The sequence below is a fragment of the Heteronotia binoei genome, chromosome 16 (genome assembly GCF_032191835.1).
Source record: "Heteronotia binoei isolate CCM8104 ecotype False Entrance Well chromosome 16, APGP_CSIRO_Hbin_v1, whole genome shotgun sequence".
NCBI classification, from domain to species: domain Eukaryota; kingdom Metazoa; phylum Chordata; class Lepidosauria; order Squamata; family Gekkonidae; genus Heteronotia; species Heteronotia binoei.
The window spans coordinates 42,595,343-42,620,737 of NC_083238.1; the positions used below are offsets into that span (position 1 = coordinate 42,595,343).

At 47.9% G+C, this 25,395-nt stretch overlaps 1 protein-coding gene across 1 annotated transcript in view; it reads left to right on the forward strand.

The window, feature by feature from the left end:
• The window catches only part of LOC132585220 (adenylate cyclase type 10-like), a gene marked incomplete at its 5' end in the record, with an annotated part of 95,188 nt that overhangs the window by 50,240 nt on the left and 19,553 nt on the right, over positions 1-25,395 (forward strand). Inside the window, 7 exon segments of the mRNA XM_060257026.1 lie at positions 2,445-2,726; positions 5,865-6,215; positions 10,453-10,528; positions 16,485-16,716; positions 17,565-17,672; positions 21,944-22,126; positions 23,582-23,734. Coding sequence (XP_060113009.1) covers positions 2,445-2,726; positions 5,865-6,215; positions 10,453-10,528; positions 16,485-16,716; positions 17,565-17,672; positions 21,944-22,126; positions 23,582-23,734 — 1,385 coding nt within the window.

Genomic DNA, 25,395 nt, shown 5'->3' on the forward strand with positions numbered 1-25,395 from the left:
CGCTACACAGAGCCACATTGCAAGTTTAAAAGGAGAAAATACTCCTCTCTTGATTAGAGTACACTTTGGATAGAAAAGAGTAGAGACAAGATAGATTAGCTTACTAGCTAAGGATGGAAGCAAGAAGGCCATCTGCCTCATGGTGCCAGGAGCAGACAGCATGTAGTCGCTCCTGTTGTGTGTGGGTGGAAGGTCAGCAACTCTGTGTGTGAGAGAGCTTCAGAGGGGTAGAGGCAGAAGACTATATAACCGATTTTGCACACAGCTCACCTCGGAGTCATGTCCCTCTTCACTGCGCAGCGTCTGGTCGGATTTCCCACCATCTGCGCCGGAGGAGCAGGAAGAGCCGCGGCTTCTGCGTCGCAAACAGAAATAGCTAAAACCCAGTTTCCATTTGCAAGGCAGAAGCCGCGGCTCTTCCTGCTCCTCCGGCGCAGACGGTGGGAAATCCGACCAGACGCTGCGCAGTGAAGAGGGACGTGACTCTGAGGTGAGCTGTGTGCAAAATAGGTTTATATGTGTAGGAAGGAAGGGTCCGTGTGACCAGGGGTCATTTTGTAGAAAAATAGGTTGCGGAGCTCATTAGGATATGGCTGGGTTCAGGTAGCCGGCTCCAGGTTGACTCAGCCTTCCATCCTTCCGAGGTTGGTAAAATGAGTACCCAGCTTGCTGGGAGTAAAGTGTAGATGACTGGGGAAGGCAATGGCAAACCACCCTGTAAATAGTCTGCCAAGAAAACGTCCTGATATGATGTCACCCCATGGGTTGGTAATGACTCAGTGTTTGCACAAGGGACTACCTTTACCCAGGTCCCACCCACCTTGGCCAGTTTTCCCTCTAAATCTCTGCCACCACCCAGTCAGAGAGACAGAAGGGATCCTGGGAGATGTAGCTCCACCAGCAACTCCAATGTAGGCTTCTTCAGGCCTGTAGGCCTCACTAGGCCTAGGATCATGACAGGGGCAGAGAGAAAGTTCAAGAGAAATAACTGGTATCCAGCTGGAACAGGAGGTACGGTGGGTAATTGGTGCACCAACCATGTCAGGTAAACCAGGTAGAATCCTCCAACTTGCCTCATATTCCATAAGAGCAACGTAGAGTTTCAAGGTCTTTGTCCACCTGAGACAATTTCACTTTTTCAACTGGATTCAACCACCTTAATTGGGGTCACCATGTTGCGTTGGTCACTGACCTCTTTAGCGCCACTCTTGTTTTCAGCCTTACTATATAGAATGTAAATAAATATTTGAAAACATTTCTCCTTTAAGCCTAGGGTTGCCAATCCCCAGGTGGGGCAGGGGATCCCCCGGTTTGGAGGCCCTCCCCCCGGCTTCAGGGTCGTCAGAAAGCGGGGGGAGGGGAGGAAAATGTCTGCTGGGAACTCTTATTATTCCCTATGGAGATTTATTCTCATAGAAAATCACGGAGAATTGATCTGCGGGTATCTGGGGCTCTGGGGGGGCTGTCTTTTGAGGTAGAGGCACCAAATTTTCAGTATAGTATCTAGTGCCTCTTCCAAGGTACCCCCTCAAGTTTCAAAACGATTGGACCAGGGGGTCCAATTCTATGAGCCCCAAAAAGAAGGTGCCCCTATCCATTATTTCCTATGGAAGGAAAACATTTTAAAAAGGTGTGCTGTCCCTTTAAATGTGATGGCCAGAAACTCCCTTGGAGTTCAATTATGCTTGTCACATCCTTGTTCCTGGCTCCACCCCAATGTCTCCTGGCTCACCCCCAAAGTCCCCAGATATTTCTTGAATTGGACTTGGCAACCCTAGTACTATCCTCTGTTCCAACCTAGTACTATCCTCTGTTCCAACTTCTATACTGATGTTCTAACATACAACTTGAACTTATTTTTATTATATGGTGAAAATAATGTAATAATGAATTAGTCAATGGTTACCACTTAAATCCCTAGAACTCTTTATGTCAGAGCTCAGCCTAGAAGAGAGGTGCTTTTTAGTGAATAAGGTGTGAATGTGTGGAGGCCGTCTACTAAAGATGTGACTTCTTTGCCCTAAATTGTCCTAATAGAAAATGGCTGGTCTAATTGCACAGTGAAACTTTCTTCTTCTTCTTCTTCTTCTTCTTCTTCTTCTTCTTCTTCTTCTTCTTCTTCTTCTTCTTCTTCTTCTTCTTCTTCTCTTCTTCTTCTTCTTCTTCTTCTTCTTCTTCTTCTTCTTCTTCTTCTTCTTCCTCTTCTTCTTCTTCTTCTTCTTCTTCCTCCTCCTCCACTTTTGCTACTACTTCTTCTTCTTCTTCTATTCTTGCAAAACACGCAAGAGTCACCAGACAAAAGATTATTTTCTTGGCTAAGATTGACACTGCCTTTAGAACCTGACTTCTCTACTGTTCCCATGTGGTAATTGGAACACTCCTGCCTTAATTCCAACATGTTCTTGAACATCCTGACTACTTTTATGTCTGCTTTCTTTGGGCAGGGGTTGCTCTGTCTAAGATAGACAACATGAGCCCTTCAGAGCAGATGGTGCTGAAATGCGCTGCTGTCATTGGAGTGACTTTCCACACAAACCTGCTGTTCTACATCCTCCCCAAAACGACAAAGTTAAAGATGTACCAGACACTGGCAGCCTTGGTGGAAAGCCATGTCTTTGAGTGTTTTACTGAAGGAAAAACACGGCTTTCAATCCAAACCATGGATGTATTCACCTACGAGCTGGGCAATTTCCCTAAGATGTTGACAACAGTTGAGCAAGATTCAGGTGAGGTGTATTCCTTTGGTCTTTTGTGTTAAGTGGAGGGACAAAATGGCTTGTAGGGGTTGTCATTCCCCAGAAAGCAAGGTGATGGGGAGGTGGCCACTGTGTGCTCCATTATAGAGACTGGTCCCCATAGGGTATAATGGAAAATCAATCTGTGGGTATTGGGGCTCAGGGGTGTTTTTTGAGGTAGAGGCATAGCTGCTGGTGCCCCTCCTCAACCCCCCCGCTCCCCAAAAAAAGTTTCAATAAGATTGTTCCAGGGGGTCCAATTCTATAAGCCCAAAAAAAAGGTCCCCCCATCCTCTATTATTTCCAGTGGAGGGAAGGCGTTTAAAAGCTTTTTTCCTCTACTCTTCTGGAGCTTCCCACCCTTTCCTGGAATCTTCTGGTATGTCCCCCACCAGTTTGTCATCCTCACTTGCAGGCCCGGCACGTCCATGTAGGCCAGGTAGGTGACCACCTACAGGTGCCGCCTGGACTACAGGGGCACCGGGCACCCCCCTTCCACCCCCACCCTGTCCACGATGGCAGCCCCGAGCAGCCTGTGAGGGAGCAAATAAAAGCAGCTGATGGCAAGGCAAGACAAGGCAGGAAGGATGCTCCTGGCTCCTTCCTGCCGCCCCTCTGCCTCTTCTCTTCCTGGCCTCCAGTGGTGATGGCATTTGGTGGTCAGTAGGGGTGGTGATGCAGTGGTGGGTGCACTTCAGTATGCCACCTGGAGCCTGCTGCTGCTGTGCTCAGGTGGAGAGGGGGAAGAGTGTGCAGCGGGTGGGAAGTTGGGGGTCCCGGGGGGGGGGGGGGCCAGCACCGGCAGCCCAGCAGCCCAGTGCTGGCACTGCTCACCTGGCAACTTTACACCCTGATCTCCTTGGAGAAAGGGCAGGAGAAAACAAATGCAAAGAGAAAGTCTTAAACTGCTGGTGATGAATGTGTCTTTCATGATCTGTAGCATACAGACAGAGTGATTTTCCTTACACCATCTCCCAGCGAGCCTATAGCATTGCCTTTGATAGGGCTAAGGAACACAATGCACACAGTATTAGGTTAGTTTGGCACCTGCTTTGCCAAATAGTCATTTTGACAGAAACTGCTCCTTCTTAGGAAATGCGTAAAGCAGGGGTCCCCAACCTTTTTGAGCCTGTGGGTATCTTTGGAATTCTGGCATTTGCCTAGGGTGCCGGCAGGATGGGGGCACCAAATTCAGCCCTTGAGCCCACCCTGCCCCCTAGGCAAAGCCCTATTTGCCTCCCTCTCCCTCCTTCCCTCAAAATTTTAATGCCCAGAAACAGGCAGTTAAATGCTGCACTACCCCGGCTCTTTAAAGGCCGCCACCTCAGCCGATCAGCTGATCAGTGAGTAATACTGCGTCAGAGGCCAGCTGCTCCTATGCTGGCCCTCAGGTGCATTCGTGAACAGAGCGTGGGCAGCAGTGGTGGGAAGGACGAGTGAGCCACTGGATGAGTGAACCGCTACTGCTGCCTTCCTCCCCACTTCCTTCCTACGCAATCCAGGAAGGAAATGGGGAGGAGGTGGTAGCAGTGGCTCGCTGGTCCAGCAGCTCACTTGTCCTTCCCACTGCCCACCCCCACCCTGATCACGAGGGGTGCCTGAGGGCTGGCATAAGAGCCGCCAGCCTCTGGCATGGTTTTACCCACCAATCAGTTGATCAGCGGGGGGGGGGGCAGCCTTTAAAGATCCTGGGAGTGTGGCGCTTCACTGCCCATTCCCAGACATTAAAATTGTGAGGAAGGGAGGGAAGTGGAGGAGGTGATGTTGGAGGGGGGGCAGCGGGCACCGAGGCTGCTGGGGACACCATGCGTTCTAGGGCCAGCCCTGCATAGTGTTGTGGGCACAGCTACAAAACGGCTGCTTCAGGAGATGGAGCCAGCCACAAAATGGCTGCCACAGCTCACTTTCAGTCACAAGGTAGCAATATTTTTTTTCCAAAAAGCTACCCAGCCAGTCAGATCTCCAGTGGCCAGTCCAAAGCCTTACTGGGCAAAAGCCCCACCTGACCACATCTACCATCTAAAAACACTTGGCAGGCACCAGGAAAGGTGTTGACAGGTACCCCTAGGCACCCTCTTGGGGACCCCTGGGGTAAAGCATAGAAGAATTTGAACACTGTCGCTTTAGGTGTGGGCTCTACAGACTAATATAATGGGGAAAATTGGCTGGTCCAGACTCCAGACACATTCTTGGAATCTAACCCAACAAGATTGGGTGTTTGGTGTGTCCAACCCCTTTTGGGCTCTTTTTTTTTAATTAAAGAAAACCTGATGAAAAGGCTCTTGTGGGGAGGGGTTGGGAGGTTAGGAACATTCTAAGTCAATATCAGCGATCTCAGCTTCACACCTGGGATTCAGTAGGTGCTCACAGGAGGGACAGTGGCTCAGTGGTAGAGCATCTGCTTGGTAAGCAGAAGGTCCCAGGTTCAATCCCCGGTATCTCCAACTTAAAAGGGTCCAGGCAAACAGGTGTGAAAAACCGCAGCTGGAGACCCTGGAGAGCCGCTGCCAGTCTGAGTAGGCAATACTGACTTCGATGGACTTGAGGGTCTGATTCAGTATAGGGCAGCTTCATATGTGCATATTATTCAAGAATTTTGCTTCTTTTGCACGTGAATACCATTTTAGCTTCTAGCTACAGTTCTGCTCTTTTTACTTTCACAAAGCAAACACGAGGCCAAACAGCCCCGTAGCCAGGAATTTGTTTTGTTGCGGGGAGCTGGCTTTCGAGGGCAGCGCTAATTAAATTTAAATTAAATTAAAGAGCAGTAAGTAGCTACTACTCTCCCCCCTCCAATCCCCTGCTAGCAGAGGAGGGGAGGGAGAGTTTCGCACTACAATGAGCTGCACCAGCCTGAAGTGATTCCTGTAACAGGCATTGCTTTGGGCCACTCCCATGAGGCCAACAGGAGGAAAGGAGGAAGGGGGAAGGAAGGAATAGAGGGACAGAGGGAAGAAGGAAGGATCACAAGGGCCAATGAGGATTAAAAGGCAGCCTCCCTCCCCCCTTCTTTTCTGGAGGGGAGGGAGGGAGGCAGCAGTGGGGTACTAAAGCTTCAATAGGGGGCGCTGCCCTCTGTGCCCCCCACTGGGTCTGGCCCCAAGTCCAAACATCCCCCTTACCTTTCAGATCTTGGGTCAGTCGTTGAGAAGAGCCTCAGGCAAGAGGAAGCGGTGATGAGTTGTAGAGTCATGGCGTTCTGCACCCCACTCCTGCGGGAAGCAGCCTACGAGCTCTGGCTCAAGAGCCAGAAAAACAAGTTGCACCTCAAGTGCATCAGGTACCTGGAGAAAAGCGCTCATCGCTGCAAGCACTGTGGGAGTGGGGATTTTGTGGCCTTCCACCGCCACATAGTGGATACCGGGCTGTGGGAAATGAGAGAGGTGATTACAAATGAACCGGAAAGGGAACCTCTGAGCGCAGTGGCCTCGGCCATTGTTTCCCAAACGCTGTTATGTCTGGATGCGACACGACCTACAGGTAAATATGAATCTTTTATTGGCACATGTCTTGGGGGATGTAGTGATGTCCAAAGGGGTGTGTGGGTGTGTAGCAGTGCCCTTAGTCAGAGTGTAGGGAAAGAGTGCTAGGAAGCCCCAGAATTGGAGAAGGGAGAGAGACTTCAGTTTGCCAACAGTGTCCCCTCTAAGCTGAGCTAGTGTGAGCTAGCTCACAGCTTTTTAACCTGTTGTTGTCTCACAATTGTTGTCTCAGCTCAGTAGCCAAATCACTCACTCACAACTTTAATGCCAGTAGCTCACAAAGTAGAATTTTTGCTCACAAGATGACACAGCTTAGAGGGAGCATTGCTTGCCACTGGATTTTATATAGGCCTCATTTTGGACGGGAGGTCACAGGAGCAGAGCTCCAGAACCTCTAAATTTTATTGTGCTCTTTCTTTCTTATCTCTCCCCCCAAAAAATATTTACTTCTGGGCTCCATTGTTCAAACCGCCTGTGTGAATTTTCCTGAACCCTAAGATTTGACAAACTTTCTAATATTTCCCCCCACAAAAAAAAATGGGGAAATAACCAAAAGATATAAAGCAGACAGATGGAAATCTTCATCATGCCACTGTGGCCACATAGGAAAAAGTAATTGTAAAGGTATGATGGGAGTAGGCTTCCCAATCCCCAGGTCCCAGCAGGGGATCCCCTGGTTTTACAGGCTTCCCCCCTCCCCCAGCCAGCTGGCCGGCGGGGGAAGCTCCACCCCCATAGCCATTATGCACCACCAGGAATGATTCCCATAGGGAATGATGGGGAATTGATCCATGGGTGTCAGGGGCTCTGGGGGGGGGCTGTTTTTTGAGGTAGAGGCGCCAAATTTTCAGTATAGCATCTAGTGCCTCTTCCCAAAATACCTCCCAAGTTTCAAAAGTGGAGGAGTGGGGAATCAAACCCGGTTCTCCCAGGTAAGAGTCCTCACACTTAACCACTACACCAAACTGGCTCTCTAGAATATCTAGTACCCTCCCTGAACTCTTTTTTTGTTATGGACCTCCAAGGCTTTTATTGTAGCAGGAACCACTTGCATTGCATATTAGGCTATACACCCATGATATAGCCAATCCTCTTAGTATAGGCCCTGCACTAAGAGCCCTGTAAGCTCTTGGAGGATTGACTACATTGGGGGTGGGGGGCATGGCCTAATATGCAAAGGAGTTCCTGCTACCAAAAAAAAAGCCTTGGGGACCTCCTTTCCTCATATGGGAAGCTGAGAGAGAGCCAGTTTGGTGTAGTGGTTAAGTGTGTGGACTCTTATCTGGTAGAACCAGGTTTGATTCCCCACTCCTCCACTTGCACTTGCTGAAATGGCCTTGAGTCAGCCATAGCTCTCCTAGGAGTTGTCCTTGAAAGGGCAGCTGCTGTGAGAGTCCTCTCAGCCCCACCCACCTCACAGGGTGTCTGTTGTGAGGGAGGAAGATAAAGGCGATTGTGAGCCGCTCTGAGATTCAGAGTGGAGAGCGGGATATAAATCCAATATCTTCTAAAATATCTTCTGAAAGTGTTCCATTTGCCTCCCAGAGTTGTTAGTCCAACTTCTACATTTGTTGGAACCTTCCTTTGAGGCACAGTCATATAAAATTAAATATTACAAAAACAAGAGACAAATTATTGGTTCAATAAAGAAGGTAGTCAACTAAAAGGTACTCGCCACCACCAGCAGGTAGTTTTGAGACCAATGCTGCCTCTTCCCTGAGTCTTCCCAGCTCTGCTGCAGCCACAAGCTGTGGGGTTGTGAATTATGAAGGAACATTCTACAAGAAAGTTAATCCTTTCCTTCCTTCCCTGGGATAAAGCTAGGTTTGAGTCTTGTAGCATGGTACATACCAACAAGATTTTCCTGGTATAAGATCTTGAACAGGGGTGTCAAACTCGTCTGTTATGAGGGCTGGATCCAACGTAACTGAGACCTTGTCGGGCCAGGCTGGTTTCAAGCCAGGCCATATATGTACCTATTTAAGATTAGGTAGCAGAGATACAAACCTTATAAAGGACACAAACACAATTAAAAAACATTTTTTTAAAAAAATTAAAACATGCTTAAAACCAGGGGTTGAATTCTAGCAGGAGCTCCTTTGCATATTAGACCACACACACCCTGATGTAGCCAAACCCTCCAAAAGCTTACAAAAAAGAGCCTTGTAAGCTCTTGGAGGATTGGCTACATCAGGGTGTGTGGCCTAATATGCAAAGGAGCTTCTTCTAGAATTCCACCCCTGCTTAGAACATTAGCACTCATTGGTCTTAAAGATGCGTTCTTTGTATTTCTCCCATGCAATCCTGGGAACCGGGCAAAGGAAGCTCTAACTCTTTCCTTCCTTCCCTAGAGGACCGGGAGGGGGAGGAGCCTCAGCTAATAGATGGAAGAGAAGCTTGACTCAGTAGCTTTGCTGTGTGATTGAGAGAGCCTGGCAAACCAAGCTCTACCCCCCCTTCCTCTGTAGCTGCTGTGTGACTGAACAACCTGGCAAAGCAAACTATAATGGAGAAGGAAGCACAAGAGAGAAAGAAGGAAGCAGATGACAGCAAGTTGCTCGGGGGCCTGATAGGAGCCCTCCGGGGGCCTGATTTGGGCCCCCCCCCTGGGCCAAATCAAGAGACACCCCTGCTCTTAAGAGTCAAAGTTCCCTGCAGCGGATATGAGTAGAAATGAAGTTCCCTGAGCTTTTATATCCTCCCTTGGGATACGGATGCTGAATGAGTCTGAGGGGTACATGTTGAGTGCCCAAAGCACTGTAGGTAGCAGCATATTCCAGATAAAAGTCAAAACTGGGTAGCGCAGGTGGGAATCTGGAATAAATTCTCTTCTGACTGGGGAGTCGATTGGCAAAACACAAAGGCAAAGAGAAATAAATCTAATCTAAAATGCCTTGAGCTCGGTAGTGTAAAAACTGGAGTCCAAGTTTCCTCTTTGCAATTCCAGCATCTCAGGGGTGCGACAAAGAGCTAATGGCTCACTCTTTGGAAACCAACTTTCCCTGGGTCAGAAGCAGGACTTTTCCTGTTGCAGGAACTCCTTTGCATATTAAGCCACACACCCCTGATGTAGCCAATCCTCCAAGAGGCTTATAGGGCTCTTAGTACAGGGCCTACTGTAAGCTCCAGGAGGATTGGCTACATCAGGGGGTGTGGCCTAATATTGCAAAGGAGTTCCTGCTACAAAAAAAGCCCTGGTTGGAAGGATTTGCTGGGAGTAGAGGAAAACAAGGAACATCCGTAACCGTCTGCATCTTTGGCTGATGGATTGCCGGATGCAGGTCCCTGCTTTGTAGCAAAGGAGTAACCACTGTGGTTATGTGACCTATGGCTGCCATGTAAGAAATAGCTTAAGGAGTTTTTAAGGCCCAGATCTGGGTTGTTCTTGCTTTGTAACCAAGTTATGAAACACCAGAGCAAGAAGTGGTCATAGAGCACCTTTGTCTGTGTTGCAGGGTCTAAGAAGAGGAATGCCATGCTTTGGTGTCAAGACTCCAGGCGAAAGCCAAGTCAAGGTAAAAATCTCCATCTTGATAGGACAATGAATCGGGCTGCCAACAGAATACCTGAGTGTCAGTTCAGAGGGAAAGGAAAGAATAAGCTTTGGCCTAGAGTTAGAACGTAAGAGAAGCCATGTTGGATCAGGCCAATGGCCCATCCAGTCCAACACTCTGTGTCACACAGTAACCAAAAAACCCAGGTACCATCAAGAGGTCCACCAGTGGGACCAGAATGCTAAAGGCCCTCCCACTGTTACCCACCCAAGCACCAAAAATGCCTGGCTGCCAGGGGGGAACTTCCTTTGTGAGCGCTTTGTGCACACAGCACGATGACATCACCCGGAAGTGATGTAATTGCACAGGGCATGTTGCATGGGAACGCTCTAGCATTTTAGTTAAAAACTCTGTGGCACCATAGAGTTTTTTACCAAAATACTAGAGCATCCCCACATGACATGGCTGGCATGCTTATGTCACTTCCAGATTATGTCATCGTGCTGGGCATGTTGGGCATCAATGGAGCTCTTTGGGGGTGAGGCTCCCCATGCTGGGCAATCTTCTGTCAGCAGGTTAAAGGCCCCGAAATCAGGGGTTTCCACTGCCCGGCAACTGGCTGGATCCATATTTGGATCCCCAGAGTTGTCAAAAGCAGCTGCAGTAATCCTACTAATGCAGCATTGTTAGGTAATTATACTTCTAAGGAAGACTTGCTCTTGAATTCTGTTTCCTTTCTAGCACAGTCATCCTTTGACTTTCTCTACAAACGATGTACAAATTTCAGCTTTGTTGACTTTGACTCAAGTAGTGGTAGGTAAAGACATTTGTTTTATCCACTTCTCACCTTTCCGAGGGCATATAATAAAAGCCCTTTTACCCTCTAGTCCAGACATGGCCAAACTGTGGCTCGAGAGCCACATGTGGCTCTTTCACACATATTGTGTGGCTCTCGAAGCCCCCCACCCTCACGGATTGGCTTGGAGAAGGCATTTGTCTCTTTAAATCATTTCACCCTGCCAAGCCAGCCAACAGCTTGGAAAATGGATTTAATGTTAAAGTTGCTTTCTTTCTACCTCTCTCCAACTATCTGCCTTCCTTCCTCCCTCCCTCCCTTCCTCCTTGGCTTGCAGCTCTCAAGCATCTGAGATTTAAAGCAAGTTTGGCCATCCCTGCTCTAGTCTTTTTTTTTTTTTTTGGTGAATGATGAAACCACACTGGCAATATTTACTCATGTGCATTTCTTCTTTACTGTTAGAGAGTGCTGGGAAAGCTGGAAAGCGCTTGTTTAGAAGAGGTAAGCTAATATTTTTAAAGATTAACAAATTTGTATAGAAAAAGGAAAAGTGGCCGATGTACCTTACTCCAGCATTCAGAGAAAAGAGTCTTTCTCCCTTAGGAATGAACTGGGAAAATGCATTTCGGCTTGTGGTGTGCCCGGTTCGCAAAACATGAACCACCACAAACATTTAGCCACCAAATGAATTGGCTCGGTTTGTGAGGTTTGTGATGCGACACAACATCACACACACACACACCCAGCATGCTAGAGACACCAGATTCACAGGGAATGACTCTCCTCTGCTTGCTTTCAATTTGGTGAGGATTGGATTTACAAGGTTTGAGTTATGCTCCCCCCCCCCAACAAAAAAAGAAGGTGCCCTCAGGAAAGTGCTTTCCAGGGAAAAGTCAGGTGGTCGTTTTGACAGATGCAGGCTTGGGAATGGGTAGAACTCATCCTGTGAAAGCTAGAGACATCATTTGTGGGGCACCTCCCCAGATGTGCCTCTACATGCCCTCTAAGTTGTCGCTTTGAAATGTTGTAAGCATTTGGATTGAGCAGAGACAATCAGTCTGGAAATGTATCAATTCAGGGCTTTTTTTTGTAGCAGGAACTCCTTTGCATATTAGGCCACACACCCCTGATGTAGCCAATCCTCCTGGAGCTTATAGTATGCCCTGTATGAAGAGCCCTGTAAGTTCTTGGAGGATTGGCTACATCATGGGTGTGTGGCCTAATAAGGAGTTCCTGCTACAAAAAAAAAGCCCTGTATCCATTCACAAACTTCCATGAACAGCTGGAAAGATTGTGGAAAGTTCGTGCTAGTTAACCTGCCAACGAACTTCACTTCACGAACCATCAGCCAGCCAAAATATTACCACAAACTTTAGTTTGCAAGCTGATTCATGCCCATCCCTACTTACCAGTGAAGCTATACCATTTCTTATCTCTCCTTGCATTCCTTTTCACCCAGAATATAACCTGACTGGAGCAGGAAAGAAAATTCCTCTTGCAATATGTTATTTATTGTTGGTTTCACCCAGTCAGGGTCCACCAGGCTGAACAGCGGAGATCGATTAATCAAGATCTGATCTGAACTGTGCCAGTTTGCCAATACTGGAAATGTTTTCAGATTCTTCCAAATATTGGAAATACTTTCAGATCTGAACAAAATCATTTCCTTCCAATCTGACAGTTGTTCTGGCACTTTTCGACTGATTCATATGTTCAGACATCACAAACAGGGCTTTTTTTTGTAGCGGGAACTCCTTTGCATATTAGGCCCTGTAAGAAGAGCCCCGTAAGCTCCAGGAGGATTGGCTCCATCAGGGGTGTGTGGCCTAAGATGCAAGGGAGTTCCTGCTACAAAAAAAAAAGCCCTGATGACAAATATATCATATTTGTTCATTAGATGAACATGCTTTAAATCTTCAGACTCACATTGCCCCACCCCAGCCCAGAAGGGATATATTCAGTTGAGAGTGTAGACTTCCTGGTTTAGGGTGACATGTTGTGACATCAGAATACGGGCTTTAACAAATTGGGGTGAATTTCTTGCCCTCTTGCACTCACCCCATCCTCCAACGTCTTTGAGACAGATCAAATAGCTACCACTTGGAAAGTGGTAGCAAATTCTTCTGCCACACTCCATCTGTCTTTGTGAGAGCGTGCAAGCGAGGTGGATTAAGAACATAAGAGAAGCCATGTTGGATCAGGCCAATGGCCCATCCAGTCTGTGTCACACAGTGGCCAAAAAAATTAAATATATATACACACACATATATATATATACACACTATGGCTAATAGCCACTGATGGACCTCTGCTCCATATTTTTATCCAATCCCCTCTTGAGGGTGGCTATGCTTGTAGCTGCCACCACCTCCTATGGCAGTGAATTCCATATGTTAATCACCCTTTGGGTGAAGAAGTACCTCCTTTTATCCGTTCTAACCCGACTGCTCAGCAATTTCATCGAATGCCCACGAGTTCTTGTATTGTGAGAAAGGGAGAAAAGTACTTCTTTCTCTACCTTCTCCATCCCATGCATAATCTTGTAAACCTGCCAGCCCGCTCTAGGCACTCACCAATATTCTTTAAAAAAAACCCAACCACTTCCACAGAGCACACGTGCCCATGGCTAATAAAAAATGTAAGGTCGGGGGAACCCAAAACTGCACTAAGGGAATGGTGTGCAACAACCATCTGACCACACCAAAGTGCTCCCACACGAGATATGGGCACCTCACTCAGGAGTGTCTGACCAAGATTAGTCAACTCCATTTTGGGGCGGTTCAATTTGGGGTGCCTCCAGTGCTTATGGAGCTGCCCGTCTGTATGCAGCCTCTGTGTCCTTGTATGACGCAACCCGTTTTTTTGGTCTTTCCTGGAATTATTCTCTGCCTGAATTCATATCAGTCCACCCCTTGAAAAGGAAGAAATGACGCAGCTGAGTACACTGGACTGATCACGTGTGTCCATCCCTAAGTATGCTATTAAGTGGCACTGGGAAAGATGCAGTTCATCCCAATCTGTATTATTGCATCATTCACTTGGGAAAGTAACTTTCAGGAAAAGAGGGACTCTGCAAATCTGAAGCTGAAATCAGATAATCTTTATAGACTGCCTTTGGCTGTTTCCACAAAAAGCTTGGCCCGTACGCTTCCTAGCTCATCCAGATGGGTGTTTGTATGAAGGGGTTAAATGCCGCTTGCCAAAAATACCCTAAAGATGCTGGGGGAAAGTTGCCCCAAATCAGTGGTTTAGCAATGAAGCCTAATCCAAGGCGTCTTGGGGCTCTGTAGCTTCCACTTGATACTTCAGCAGAGAGCGAGTCAAAATGTATGCTTAGTGAGTTGTTGTGTGTTTGCATCCATGCTTTCATATCTGCTTGCTTACTTATGGAAAGAACAACAAAAGGTGCTCTGGAACAACGCACTTACATATTTTCTTTCTTTTCCACTTAGAGATGCCGATTTTGTATCAGGCGCCATTGACCATACAAGACTCCTTTAGGTTTGGCAAGAACTTTCCTCTTCTTGAATATTCTGTTATGATTTGGGGGGGGGGGGGGGGGGAATGCTTTGATAAGACTCTTAAGGGATAACTAGGGTTGCCAAGTCCAATTCAAGAAATATCTGGGGACTTTGGGGGTGGAAGGAGACTTTGAAGGTGGAGCCAGGAGACATTGTGGGCGGAGCCAGGAACAAGGGTGTGACAAGCATAATTAAACTCCAAGCTCCCCCAGAGCCCCCGAAACCTCCAGATCAAATTCCCCATTATACCCTATGAGAATCGATCTCCACATAGGGAATAATGAAGTGCTTAGCAGACGTTTTCCTCACCATCTACTCCCCACCCCCTGTTTCTGGCGACTCTGAAGCGAGGGATTGGCCTGGGATTGGCCTCTCTACTCACGAGTTTCTGCCAACTTCTTCAAAGTAACACAGACACACCATCCCAAGAGGGAGCCTTTCAATTGGAGACTGAAGCCTCTGGAGGTGCAAAGGCACGTGGTCCTCTGGGGCACGTGGTCCTCTGAGCTCCAATTCTATGAGCCCCAAAAGAAGGTGCCCCTATCCTTCATTATTTCCTATGGAAGGAAGACATTTAAAAAGATGTGCTGTCCCTTTAAATGTGATGGCCAGAACTCCCTTGGAGTTCAATTATGCTTGTCAAACCCTGGTTCCTGGCTCCACCCCCAATGTCTCCTGGCTCCATCCCCAAAGTCCCCTGATATTTCTTGAATTGGACTTGGCAACCCTAGTGATGAGAGAATCACATATAGAGTTCTCATCCTTGCTTTAGATCATTCACAAGCTCCCATCGTTCTCTACCCCTATGCTTTGCTAGCAGATGTTATGGTGGTCTAGTGTGGCCTTCAGGACAGCTACTTCAAACAGACCAATCAGCTACGAGTCACAGGGAAGCATTAGCCATAAAAAACAGATACATATATGCATGTCCCACACCTTCGTAGAAGAGCCCCGTGGCACGGAGTGGTAAGCTGCAGTACTGCAGTCCAAGCTCTGCTCATGACCTGAGTTTGATCCCGGTGGATGCTGGGTTCAGGTAGCCGGCTTAAGATTGACTCAGCCTTGCATCCTTCCGAAGATGGTAAAATGAGTACCCAGCTTGCTGGGGGGAAAGTGTAGATGACTGGGGAAGGCAAGGGCAAACCACCCTGTAAAAAAAGTGATACAACTCCACCCCAGAGTTGGAAACAACTGGTGCTTGCACAGGGGACTACCTTTACCTTTTACATCTTCTTAAGTACAGCCTAACTCCCACCTGGCAGGCATACTGAGTCAGGTTCCAGTACTTGTGCCTAGGGTTGCCAGGTTTTTCCTGACTCCTGGCAAGGGGAAGTTTCTCATGCGTGTGGCACGATGGCATCATCCAGAAGTGATATAATCGCACGGACATGTTGCATAGGGACGCTCTAGCAATTTGGGCAAAAACTCTATGGTGCCATAGAGTTTCTACCCAAATTGCTAGAGTGTCCCCCATGAGAGCCAGTTTGGTGTAGTGGTTAAGTGTGCGGACTCTTATCTGGGAGAACCGGGTTTGATTCCCCACTCCTCCACTTGCACCTGCTAGCATGGCCTTGGGTCAGCCATAGCTCTGGCAGAGGTTGTCCTTGAAAGGGCAGCTGCTGTAAGAGCCCTCTCCAGCCCCACCCACCTCACAGGGTGTCTGTTGTGGGGGAGGAAGGTAAAGGAGATTGTGAGCCGCTCTGAGACTCTTCGGAGTGGAGGGCGGGATATAAATCCAATATCTTCTTCTTCTTCTTCTTCAACATACCCGGCATGATGATGGCACTTCTGGGTGATGTCATCACGCTGGGCACATCAGGTGCAATGGAGTTCTTTGGGGTTGGGGATTTCCCCACCAGCCAGCTCCATGCCAGTGGGTTGGGGGCCCCAAAAGTGGGAGTCTGGGAAGGAACCCTATTTGTGTCTGCCTTCCCCTTATTAGGAAGGGAATTGATTCTTCAGCCACTTGGATGTCCTAAGCTCAGGTGAGATTCTCTGACATCACTATTTCCTACTTCTCGAGAGTTTCTTCTGCAGTGGCACTATAATAGCTGAGCAAAGATTTAATTTGTAGTCTCCTTGGTCAATTCCTACATGCTAACCACCCGGTTTTCCCCAAAAACTAAAGAAGGCATCAGAAACTGTCCTGTAAACCCTGGAGTTTTCTAAGATGATGATGTTCCTGCTGTTCACATTGTTAACATAGGAACATAAGAGAAGCCATGTTGGATCAGGCCAATATCCCTTCCAGTCCAACACTCTGAGTCACACAGTGGCCAAAAAAACAGGAGCCATCAGGAGGTCCATCAGTGGGGCCAGGACACTAGAAGCTCTCCCACTGTTGCACCCCCAAGCACACAGAGCATCATTGCCCCAGACATTGTGTTCCATGTGGGGTAAGAGACCCAGCCTGGACTGGAAGGCACTGAACCTTCTCTCCCTCTCTTTCTTGACAGAGCGGAAGAAGAAGAAAAATCATTTTTATACAGGTTGGATGAAATCATCTGGTATATTGAATACGGTGTGAGAAAGATCAAGACCAAGGGCTCCTGCAGTTGTGAAGAGACGGTGGAGTCTGTCATCGTGCCCTTGTCCCACCACTCCATAGCTCTGGGGCACAACGTCCGTGCCATTTATTACATACTGGAATGCGCAGCTGCTTATGTGCATCTTTCTAACAACTACATGGTAAGTGGGGACACCTTCATCCATCAGACGTGACAATGAGGGCTTTTTTTGTAGCAGGAGTTCCTTTGAATATTAGGCCACATCCCATGATGTAGCCAATCCTCCTGAAGCTTACAGTAGGCCCTGTACTAAAAGGCTTATAGTAGGCCCTGTAAGCTCTTGGACGATTGGCTACATCAGGGAGGTGTGGCCCAGGGGTGGAATTCTAGCAGGAGTTCCTTTGACTATTAGGCCACACCCCCTGATGTAGCCAATCCTCCTGGAGCTTATAGTAGGCCCTGTACTAAGAGCCCTGTAAGCTCTTGGAGGATTGGCTACATCAGGGGGCGTGGCCTAACATGCAAAGGAGTTCCTGCTACAAAAAAAGTCCTGCCCTTCTTAGCCTCTCCCTTTCCATGTTGTCAACACACAGCCTGAATCCAAGTATCTTGAACGAGTCTTTTTAAAAGATGTATCTTCACTTTTGTGAGGAAAAAAAATTCTTAAGTCGCCTGGATGGCCCAGGCTTGCCTGATCTCATCAGATCTTGCAAGCTTTAAAGGGTTAGTTCTTGAATCACAGCACATCTCCAGACTACAGAGATCAGTTCCCCTGGATGTTTTGGAGGGTGGACTGTATGTAATTGTACCCCACTGATGTCCCTGTCATCCCAAGATCCATACCCAAATCTCTAGGAATCTCTCAGTCTGGATCTGGCAACTCTATACCTCCACATTCCCTTCCAGTGGCTGGACGGGGAGGGGGGGGGGGGAGGGGGGAGGGGGCGGCTGGCAACTCTAGTATTGTGGGGTACAAAGAAAGTGACAACAAAAAATGAAATTCTCTGTTCTGTGTTGTTCTCGTTTGAGGCCTTTACATATCTGAATACAGCAGAGAGCCTGTTAAAATCCCTGGACTCCAATGAGAAAATCATTAGCCCCTTTGAGAAGTCCGTTTTGTACACTCTCAAGGCTGAGGTAAGGAGACGTCGTCTCAATTTAATATTGTGCAGGTGGGCCCCTCTGGGTACTTCTAGAGCACCTTCATTTGTTGTGAGGCCAGATCTGACATCAATGAGACTTTGTTGGACTGGGCCATGTCTGATTGGGCTGAGCCATGTCAGGCTGGGCCATGTGGCTACCTATTTAAGATTAGGTAGCAGAGATATGCGCAACAAGATCTAGGGCCTTCTCGGTGGCAGCACCAGAACTCTGGAACACCCTCCCAGAAGCTATAAGGGCCCTGCGGGATTTGTCGGCGTTCTGCAGGGCCTGTAAGACCGAACTGTTTAGACAGGCTTTTCTGGTTGACTGAAAATGGGCTGCCACCGGACATCCTACAGAAGCTGGTGGTCATAGTCAGAACCCAATACCGCCAGACTGGATTGAGATAGCGTAATAGTTTTAAACTGATAAATGTATTATGGTTTTATATGTTTTATGGAATTGATTGTTTTTATGATACTGTAAGCCGCCGAGTCCGCTTGCGGAGAGGGCGGGATATAAATGTAAAGTAATAAATAAATAAATAAATAATAAATATAAATTTTATAAAGAACACAGACAAGGATCAATTGTCCAATGTATAATGACTGTTTTATTATTTCTGTAGCTGTTTATTTGTTTGTTTATAATCTGATATATGCCAATGAAGGCTTTTGATTGATTGATTGATTGAAGAACACAGACAAACACAAATATATATTTTTAAAAAACTTAAAACATGCTTAAAACGTTAGCACCCATTGGTCTTAAAGATGCTTTCTTTGTATTTCTTCCATGGGATCCAAGGAATTGGGCAAAGGAAGCTCTGGCTCTTCCCTTCCTTCCCCAGAGAGGGGGGGGAGGAGCCTCAGCCAATAGAAGGAAGAGAGATTTGGCTCAGTAGCTGTACTGTGCAATTGAGAGAGCCTGGCAAAACAAGCTATTCCTCCCCCCCTTGCTCCCCAAGGGAGGAGCCTCAGCCAATGGAGAAAATAGAGGTTTTGCTTTGTAGCTCTTGTGCAATTGAGCAAGCCTTGCAAAGCAAGCTGTGATGGAGAAGGAAGCAGATGACAGCCAGTTGCTCACGAGCCAGATAGGAGCCCTCCGGGGGCCTGATCTGGCCCCCGAACTGCATGTTTGACACCTCTGTTCTAGACACTATTTCCTTATCTGCTGCTGAGCCCATCATGTGGTGGAAATTAAAATCAATCTGAAATATATGGGCCTCATGACCTCGTCTCTCCCAGTATTACAAGTGACCTCAGGCAACCAAGTTTAGTTCCCCTGGAGAAAATGCCTGTTTTGGGGGCAGGGCTCCATGGAATTATACCCTGCTGGGGTCCCGCCCCTCTCCAAACCCCGCCCCCTCAGACTCCACCCTTAAAATCTCCAGATATTTCTCAACCCAGATCTGGTCACCCTAGGTGGAAATGAGATGTCGGGACATCACCACAGCCATGTGTACACCCCATGGGCCAATTTCCATGCACAAGCTGGGGGTGCCAGACTCCCAGTCTGGGCAAGGGTTCCCCCAAATTTCAGGGGCTGCAATCCACTGCCATCCATCTGGCCAGTGGGAGATGCCCCACCTCCAAACAGCCCCCATCCGCATTGATGTCGTCTAACGAATGATGTCATTTGGACGCGATGTCATCACGCCGGACACGTTGCACAGGGATGCTCTAGCAGTTTAGTCAAAACTCATAATGGCCCCTGAATGGTCGACTGAAACTGGACCTGTTAAGGCACAAATTACCGTTACTGGATTTTCTGGAAGTTTTAATGTGGTGGTTTTAAAATGTTGTGTTTTAACTGTTGTTCATATAGGTAGGAACCAGCCCTGAGCCTGCTTGCGGGAAGGGTGAGAGATAAATTTAAATAGGTAGGTAGGTAGATAGGTAGGTAGGTAGGTAGAGAGACAGACAGACAGATATAGATAGTTAGATATAGATAGATATGGATAGATGGATGGATAGAGAGAGAGAGAGAATAGATGGATGATAAGTAGATGATGATAGATAGATAGATGATAGGTAGGTAGTTAGGTAGGTAGGTAGAGAGAGAGACAGACAGACAGATATAGATAGTTATAGATAGATATAGATAGATATGGATAGATGGATGGATAGATAAAGAGAGAGAGAGAGAGACAATAGATGGATGATAAGTAGATGATAGATAGATAGATAGATAGATAGATAGATAGATAGATAGATAGATAGATAGATAGATAGATAGATAGATAGATATGCTTGAATGTTGCTGTGAAAAGTGCCCAGCGTTATGACATCACTTCTGTGTGACATCACACGCTGATGATGTCATATACAGCAACACTGCCTCGCCCTCCCCACTCCCAGAAGGCTCCCTTCCACGCTTGCCTGCGACCCTAACAAGCACCCCTACTAGCGCTTTAAGTTATTTTATTTTATATTATTTTTATAATTAGATTTATGAGACACAACTGAATTCTCCAGCCCGGATCCCAGAGAATCAACGTGTCTTTAAATCCAGCATTGAAGCAAGAGACAAAGAAGCCGTAAAAATTTAGGCCATGGATAAAAACATTGCATGCTTTCCCCATTTATCCCTTCCAATACCTATTCACCTGTTGCTCTTCCCCCACTTATCAGTAAACATACTGCATCCTCAATGACACTCTAACACTAGAAGAAGAAGAAGATATTGTATTTATCCCCTGCTTTCACTCTGAATCTCAGAGCAGCTTACAATCTCCTTTACCTTCCTCCCGCACAACAGACACCTTGTGAGGTGGGTGGGGCTGAGAGAGCTCTCCCAGAAGCTGCCCTTTCAAGGACAACCTCTGCCAGAGCTATGGCTGACCCAAGGCCATTCCAGCAGCTGCAAGTGGAGGAGTGGGGAATCAAACCCGGTTCTCCCAGATAAGAGTCTGTACACTCAACCTCTACACCAAACTGGCTTAGAGATTGAAGCTTGCTTTCTTGAGTACATCAACAAAGAATTCCTACCCTAGATTCCATGCATGCACACATAATCCCATTACACAGAAAAGGAACATGAAGATGTGATCATAAACACTAAATAATGCACTTTCAATCCACTTTCAATGCACTTTCCAACTGGATTTTACTGTGTTAACTGGCAAAGTCCAGTTGGAAAGTGTACTGAAAGTGCATTATTTAGTGCAGGGGTGGCCAATGGTAGCTCTCCAGATGTTTTTTGCCTACAACTCCCATCAGCCCCAGCCATCAGCCATGCTGGCTGGGGCTGATGGGAGTTGTAGGCAAAAAACATCTGGAGAGCTACCATTGGCCACCCCTGATTTAGTGTGTGTGTGATCACAGCCATATACTCACCTGCTTTCTTCGCATGCAGCCTGACACATGCAAAAACCCAGAAGATGGAAGGAGCATGCCCATTTTCCTGCTTCTGAATGCAAAAGCAAGTGCCATTGAAATCTTTTTCAGATCTCAGTGGTAGGTGGGGTGATCTTTTTGTAGGAAAAGCCCAGCATGAACTCATTTGCATATTAGACCACACCTCTGGCACCAAGCCAGCGAGGACTGCGTTCCTGTGCATTCCTGCTCAAAATATGCCCTGCTCTTAATGAACCAGAGTTGGGCATCTCCAGTTCCGAAATCCCAGTTGTGCTACCGTGACTATATTTTGGGCATAGGGTTGCCAATCCCCAGGTGGGGCCAGGGGATCCCCTGGTTTGGAGGCCCTCCTCCTGCTTCAGGGTCATCAGAAAGCGGGGAGGGGGAGGGAAATTTCTGCTGGGCACTCCATTATTCCCTAGGGAGACCGATTCCCATAGGATATAATGGAGAATTGACCCGCAGGTATCTGGGGCTCGAGGGGGCTGTTTTTTGAGGTAGAGGCACCACATTTGCAGCATAGCATCCAGTGCCTCTCCCTAAAATACCCTCCAAGTTTCAAAAAGATTGAAGCAGGGGGTCCAATTCTATGAGCCCCCAAAGAAGGTGCCCCTATCCTTCATTATTTGCAATGGAGGGAAGGCATTTAAAAGGTGTATGGTCCCATTAAATGTGATGGCCAGAACTCCCTTTGGAGTTCAATTATGCTTGTCACAACCTTGCTCCACCCCAATGTGTCCTGGCTCCACCCCAATGTCTCGTGGCTCCACCCCCAAAGTCTCCTGGCTCCACCCTCAAAGTCCCCAGATATTTCTCGAATTGGACCTGGCAACCCTATCTGAGCAGGATACTCCGACGACCTTAACAGTGAATCGGTGTTGGCTTCTCCCATACATGTCTCTGTAGGTCTCTTTCAATATGGGTCAGCTTAATTTTGCAAAAAAACTGGTGAAGAAAGCTTTGGCGTTTTTGAACCGAAGCTTCCCACTGACCATCGTTGGAGCCTTTTTCATGTCCATGGTAGAAACTTCCAAGCACAGGTCGCATCAGAAGAATCAGCCTTCTTGGGAAACATCCATCGGGTAGGAGGCTCTAACAAACCTTTTTAGAAAGGCATGAAATCGCTTGAGCTCAAAAGGACCTCATACAGTCCGTGGCCCCACCCCAGACCTCAGACATGCCATTCGTTTGGTCTTCCCGGGCAACCGATTGGGCACTGTGTGAACCAGGATGCTGGAATCGATCAGCCATCTGGTCTGACCCAGCAGGGGTCCTTCTCAGGGCTCTTTTTTGTAGAAAAAGCCCTTCAGGAGCTCATTTGCATATTAGGCCACACACACCCTGATGTCACCATTGTTTCACACGGCTTTTTGTAGAAAAAGCCCAGCAGGAGCTCATTTGCATATTAGGCCACACTCCCTGATGTCACCATTATTTCACACAACTTTTTGTAGAAAAAGCCCAGCAGGAGCTCATTTGCATATTAGGCCACACTCCCTGATGTCACCATTATTTCACACAACTTTTTGTATAAAAAGCCCAGCAGGACTCATTTGCATATCAGACCACACCTCCTGACATCAACATTGTTAGACCATTGTTTTTTGTAGAAAAAGCCCAGCGGGAACTCATTTGCTTATTAGGCCACACCGCCTGTTCCTAAGCCAGCTGGAACTGTGTTCCTGCTCAAAAAAAACCCCTGGTTGTTCTTATATTCTTAAGAAGAAGAAGATATTGGACTTATATCCCGCCCTCCACTCCGAAGAGTCTCAGAGCGGCTCACAATCTCCTTTACCTTCCTCCCCCACAACAGACACCCTGTGAGGTGGGTGGGGTTGGAGAGGGCTCTCACAGCAGCTGCCCTTTCAAGGACAACCACTGCCAGAGCTATGGCTGACCCAAGGCCATGCTAGCAGGTGCAAGTGGAGGAGTGGGGAATCAAACCCGGTTCTCCCAGATAAGAGTCCGCACACTTAACCACTACACCAAACTAGCTGTTAAGTCTGTACTGGGAAAAAACCCCTTTAAGGGAATTCAATCACTGCCCTCAGCAGCACATCCCTACACTCAGCTCCACATTTTTTTAAAAGCTAAGTACTTTATAACTAATGTTTCATCCCGTACGTCTTAGTGTTACTAACCCCATTGGCGAAAAACCCAATACAGAACTAGGCATTCTTAACTGAGTTGATCTGGGTTGGATAACCAGGGGTGGAATTCTAGCAGGAGCTCCTTTGCATATTAGGCCACACTGGAGCCAATCCTCCTGCTGGAGCCAATCCTCCAACAGCTTACAAAAAAGAGCCTTGGAGGATTGGCTACATCAGGGTTGTGTGGCCTAATATGCAAAGGAGCTCCTGCTAGAATTCCACCCCTGTGGATCACTAATGTGTGTGAGGGAGGGATTACCAACGCTGAGATGTTTCTTTATTCCTTCCTCACCCACCTCTTCCTCACCAACAAATTCCTCATAATCTGTTCCGGTGATTGCAGTTTTGTTATGAAATAACGGTGATATTTTGTGACCTCTTTTGTAACAGAGAGAGAAGACTGGCTATTCTGAACCAGCAGTGCCACTGCCTTTCTCTGCTATGGCAAATCTTTAGCCAAGACCCTTCCGGAAACAGCAAGAGACTGGCCCACTTGGCAGCTCTCATGATGGTGAACTGCGCAGAGGAGTCTCACAACGAGTGCCAGGTATGTCCGTTGCAGCCCAAGCACTTTTCCTCTTGACTCGGCGAGCTTAAGAACCAGTTGGGCATAGTGGTTAAGAGCTGCTGACTCTAATCAGGAGGAACTGGGTTTGATTCCCCACTCCTCCACACGAAGCCTGCTGGGTGACCTTGGGCCACTCACGGTTCTCTCAGAATTCTCTCAGCCCCACCTACCTCAAGTCACAAGGTGCTTGTTGTGGGGAGAGGAAGGGAATGTGAAGGTAAGTTGCTCTGAGACTCCTTCAGGTAATGGAGAGTGGGGTATGGAAACCAACTCTTCTTCCTCCTCCTCTTCTTCTTCATGATGATGATCCACCTCCAGGGCCAGTACGTGGGAGTCAGGCAAGTATAGAGTTGCCAATCCCCAGGTGGGGGCAGGGGATCCTCTAGTTTGGAGGCCCTCTCCCCGCCTCAGGGTCATCAGAAAGCAGGGGGGGAAGGAAATGTCTGCTGGACACTATTATTTCCTGTGGAGACTGATTCCCATAGGATATAATGGAAAATTGATCTGTTGGTATCTGGGGCTCTGAGGGAGCTGTGTTTTGAGATAGAGGCACCAAATTTGCAGCATAACATCCAGTACCTCTCCTTAAAACAATCTCCAAATTTATAAAGGATTGGACCAGGGGATCGAATTCTATGAGCCCCAAAAGAAGGTGACCCTATCCTTCATTATTTCCAAAGAGGGAAGACATTTAACAGGTGTGCAGTCCCTTTAGATATGATGGCCAGAACTCCCTTTGGAGTTCAATTATGCTTGTTACAACTTTGCTCCTGGCTCCACCCCCCAAGTCTCCTGGCTCCACCCCCAAAGTCCCCAGATATTTCTTGAACTGGACTTGGCAACCCTAGGCAAGTAGGTGGCAGCCTGGGGTACTGCTTGGCCTAGGGGCACCAGGAAGCACGCCCTCTCTTCATGTGCCACGCCCACTGCCATCCTGCTGCCAGTTGCGCGTGTGGCAGCGAGTATGCTCAGAGCCAGGCTCTGAGCATGCCCACTGCCTTCCCAACCTCACCGAGGCTCACGAAGCCTTGGCGAAATCGGGGGACAAGAGACAGGCCAAGCCATGCGTCCTGCCCCGTGCCTGGCCCTCTCCTGCTTCAAAGAGAGCCAGGAAGAGGTCTTTCCAGCTCCCTTTGAAGTGGGAGAGGGCTGGGCACAGGGATGGGCCAAGTGCTCGCACTTCGTGCCCCTCGATGATGTCACTTCCGATGTCATCAGGCCATGCACGTTTCGTGCACACAAATAGACACCTGGGGGGGCGCAAGGTTTGGTCTGGGGCGCTAGAACCCCTAGTGCTGGGCCGGTCCACCTCTCCCCATATATCCCCCCCCCAAGAGCGCTGCACTCTGCTGAGCAACGTCTGTTTGTCCCTGGCCCAAAGGATGTCTGCTTAGCCTCAACTAGGACTAGGGCCTTCTCCATCCTGGCCCCTACCTGGTGGAACCAACTCCCGTTGGCAATCCAGGCCCTGTGGTTCTTGCAGCGATTCCGCGGGGCCTGTAAAACAGAGCTGTTCCTCCAGGCCTTTAGTTGAGGGGGCGGACATCATTAAACATCAACATGGCCTCCCTGCCACATGCAGGCCCTATGGTGAGTCTCAGTGGAGCAGGTATTGCCCTTGGTTGCTGCTATTTGTCTGC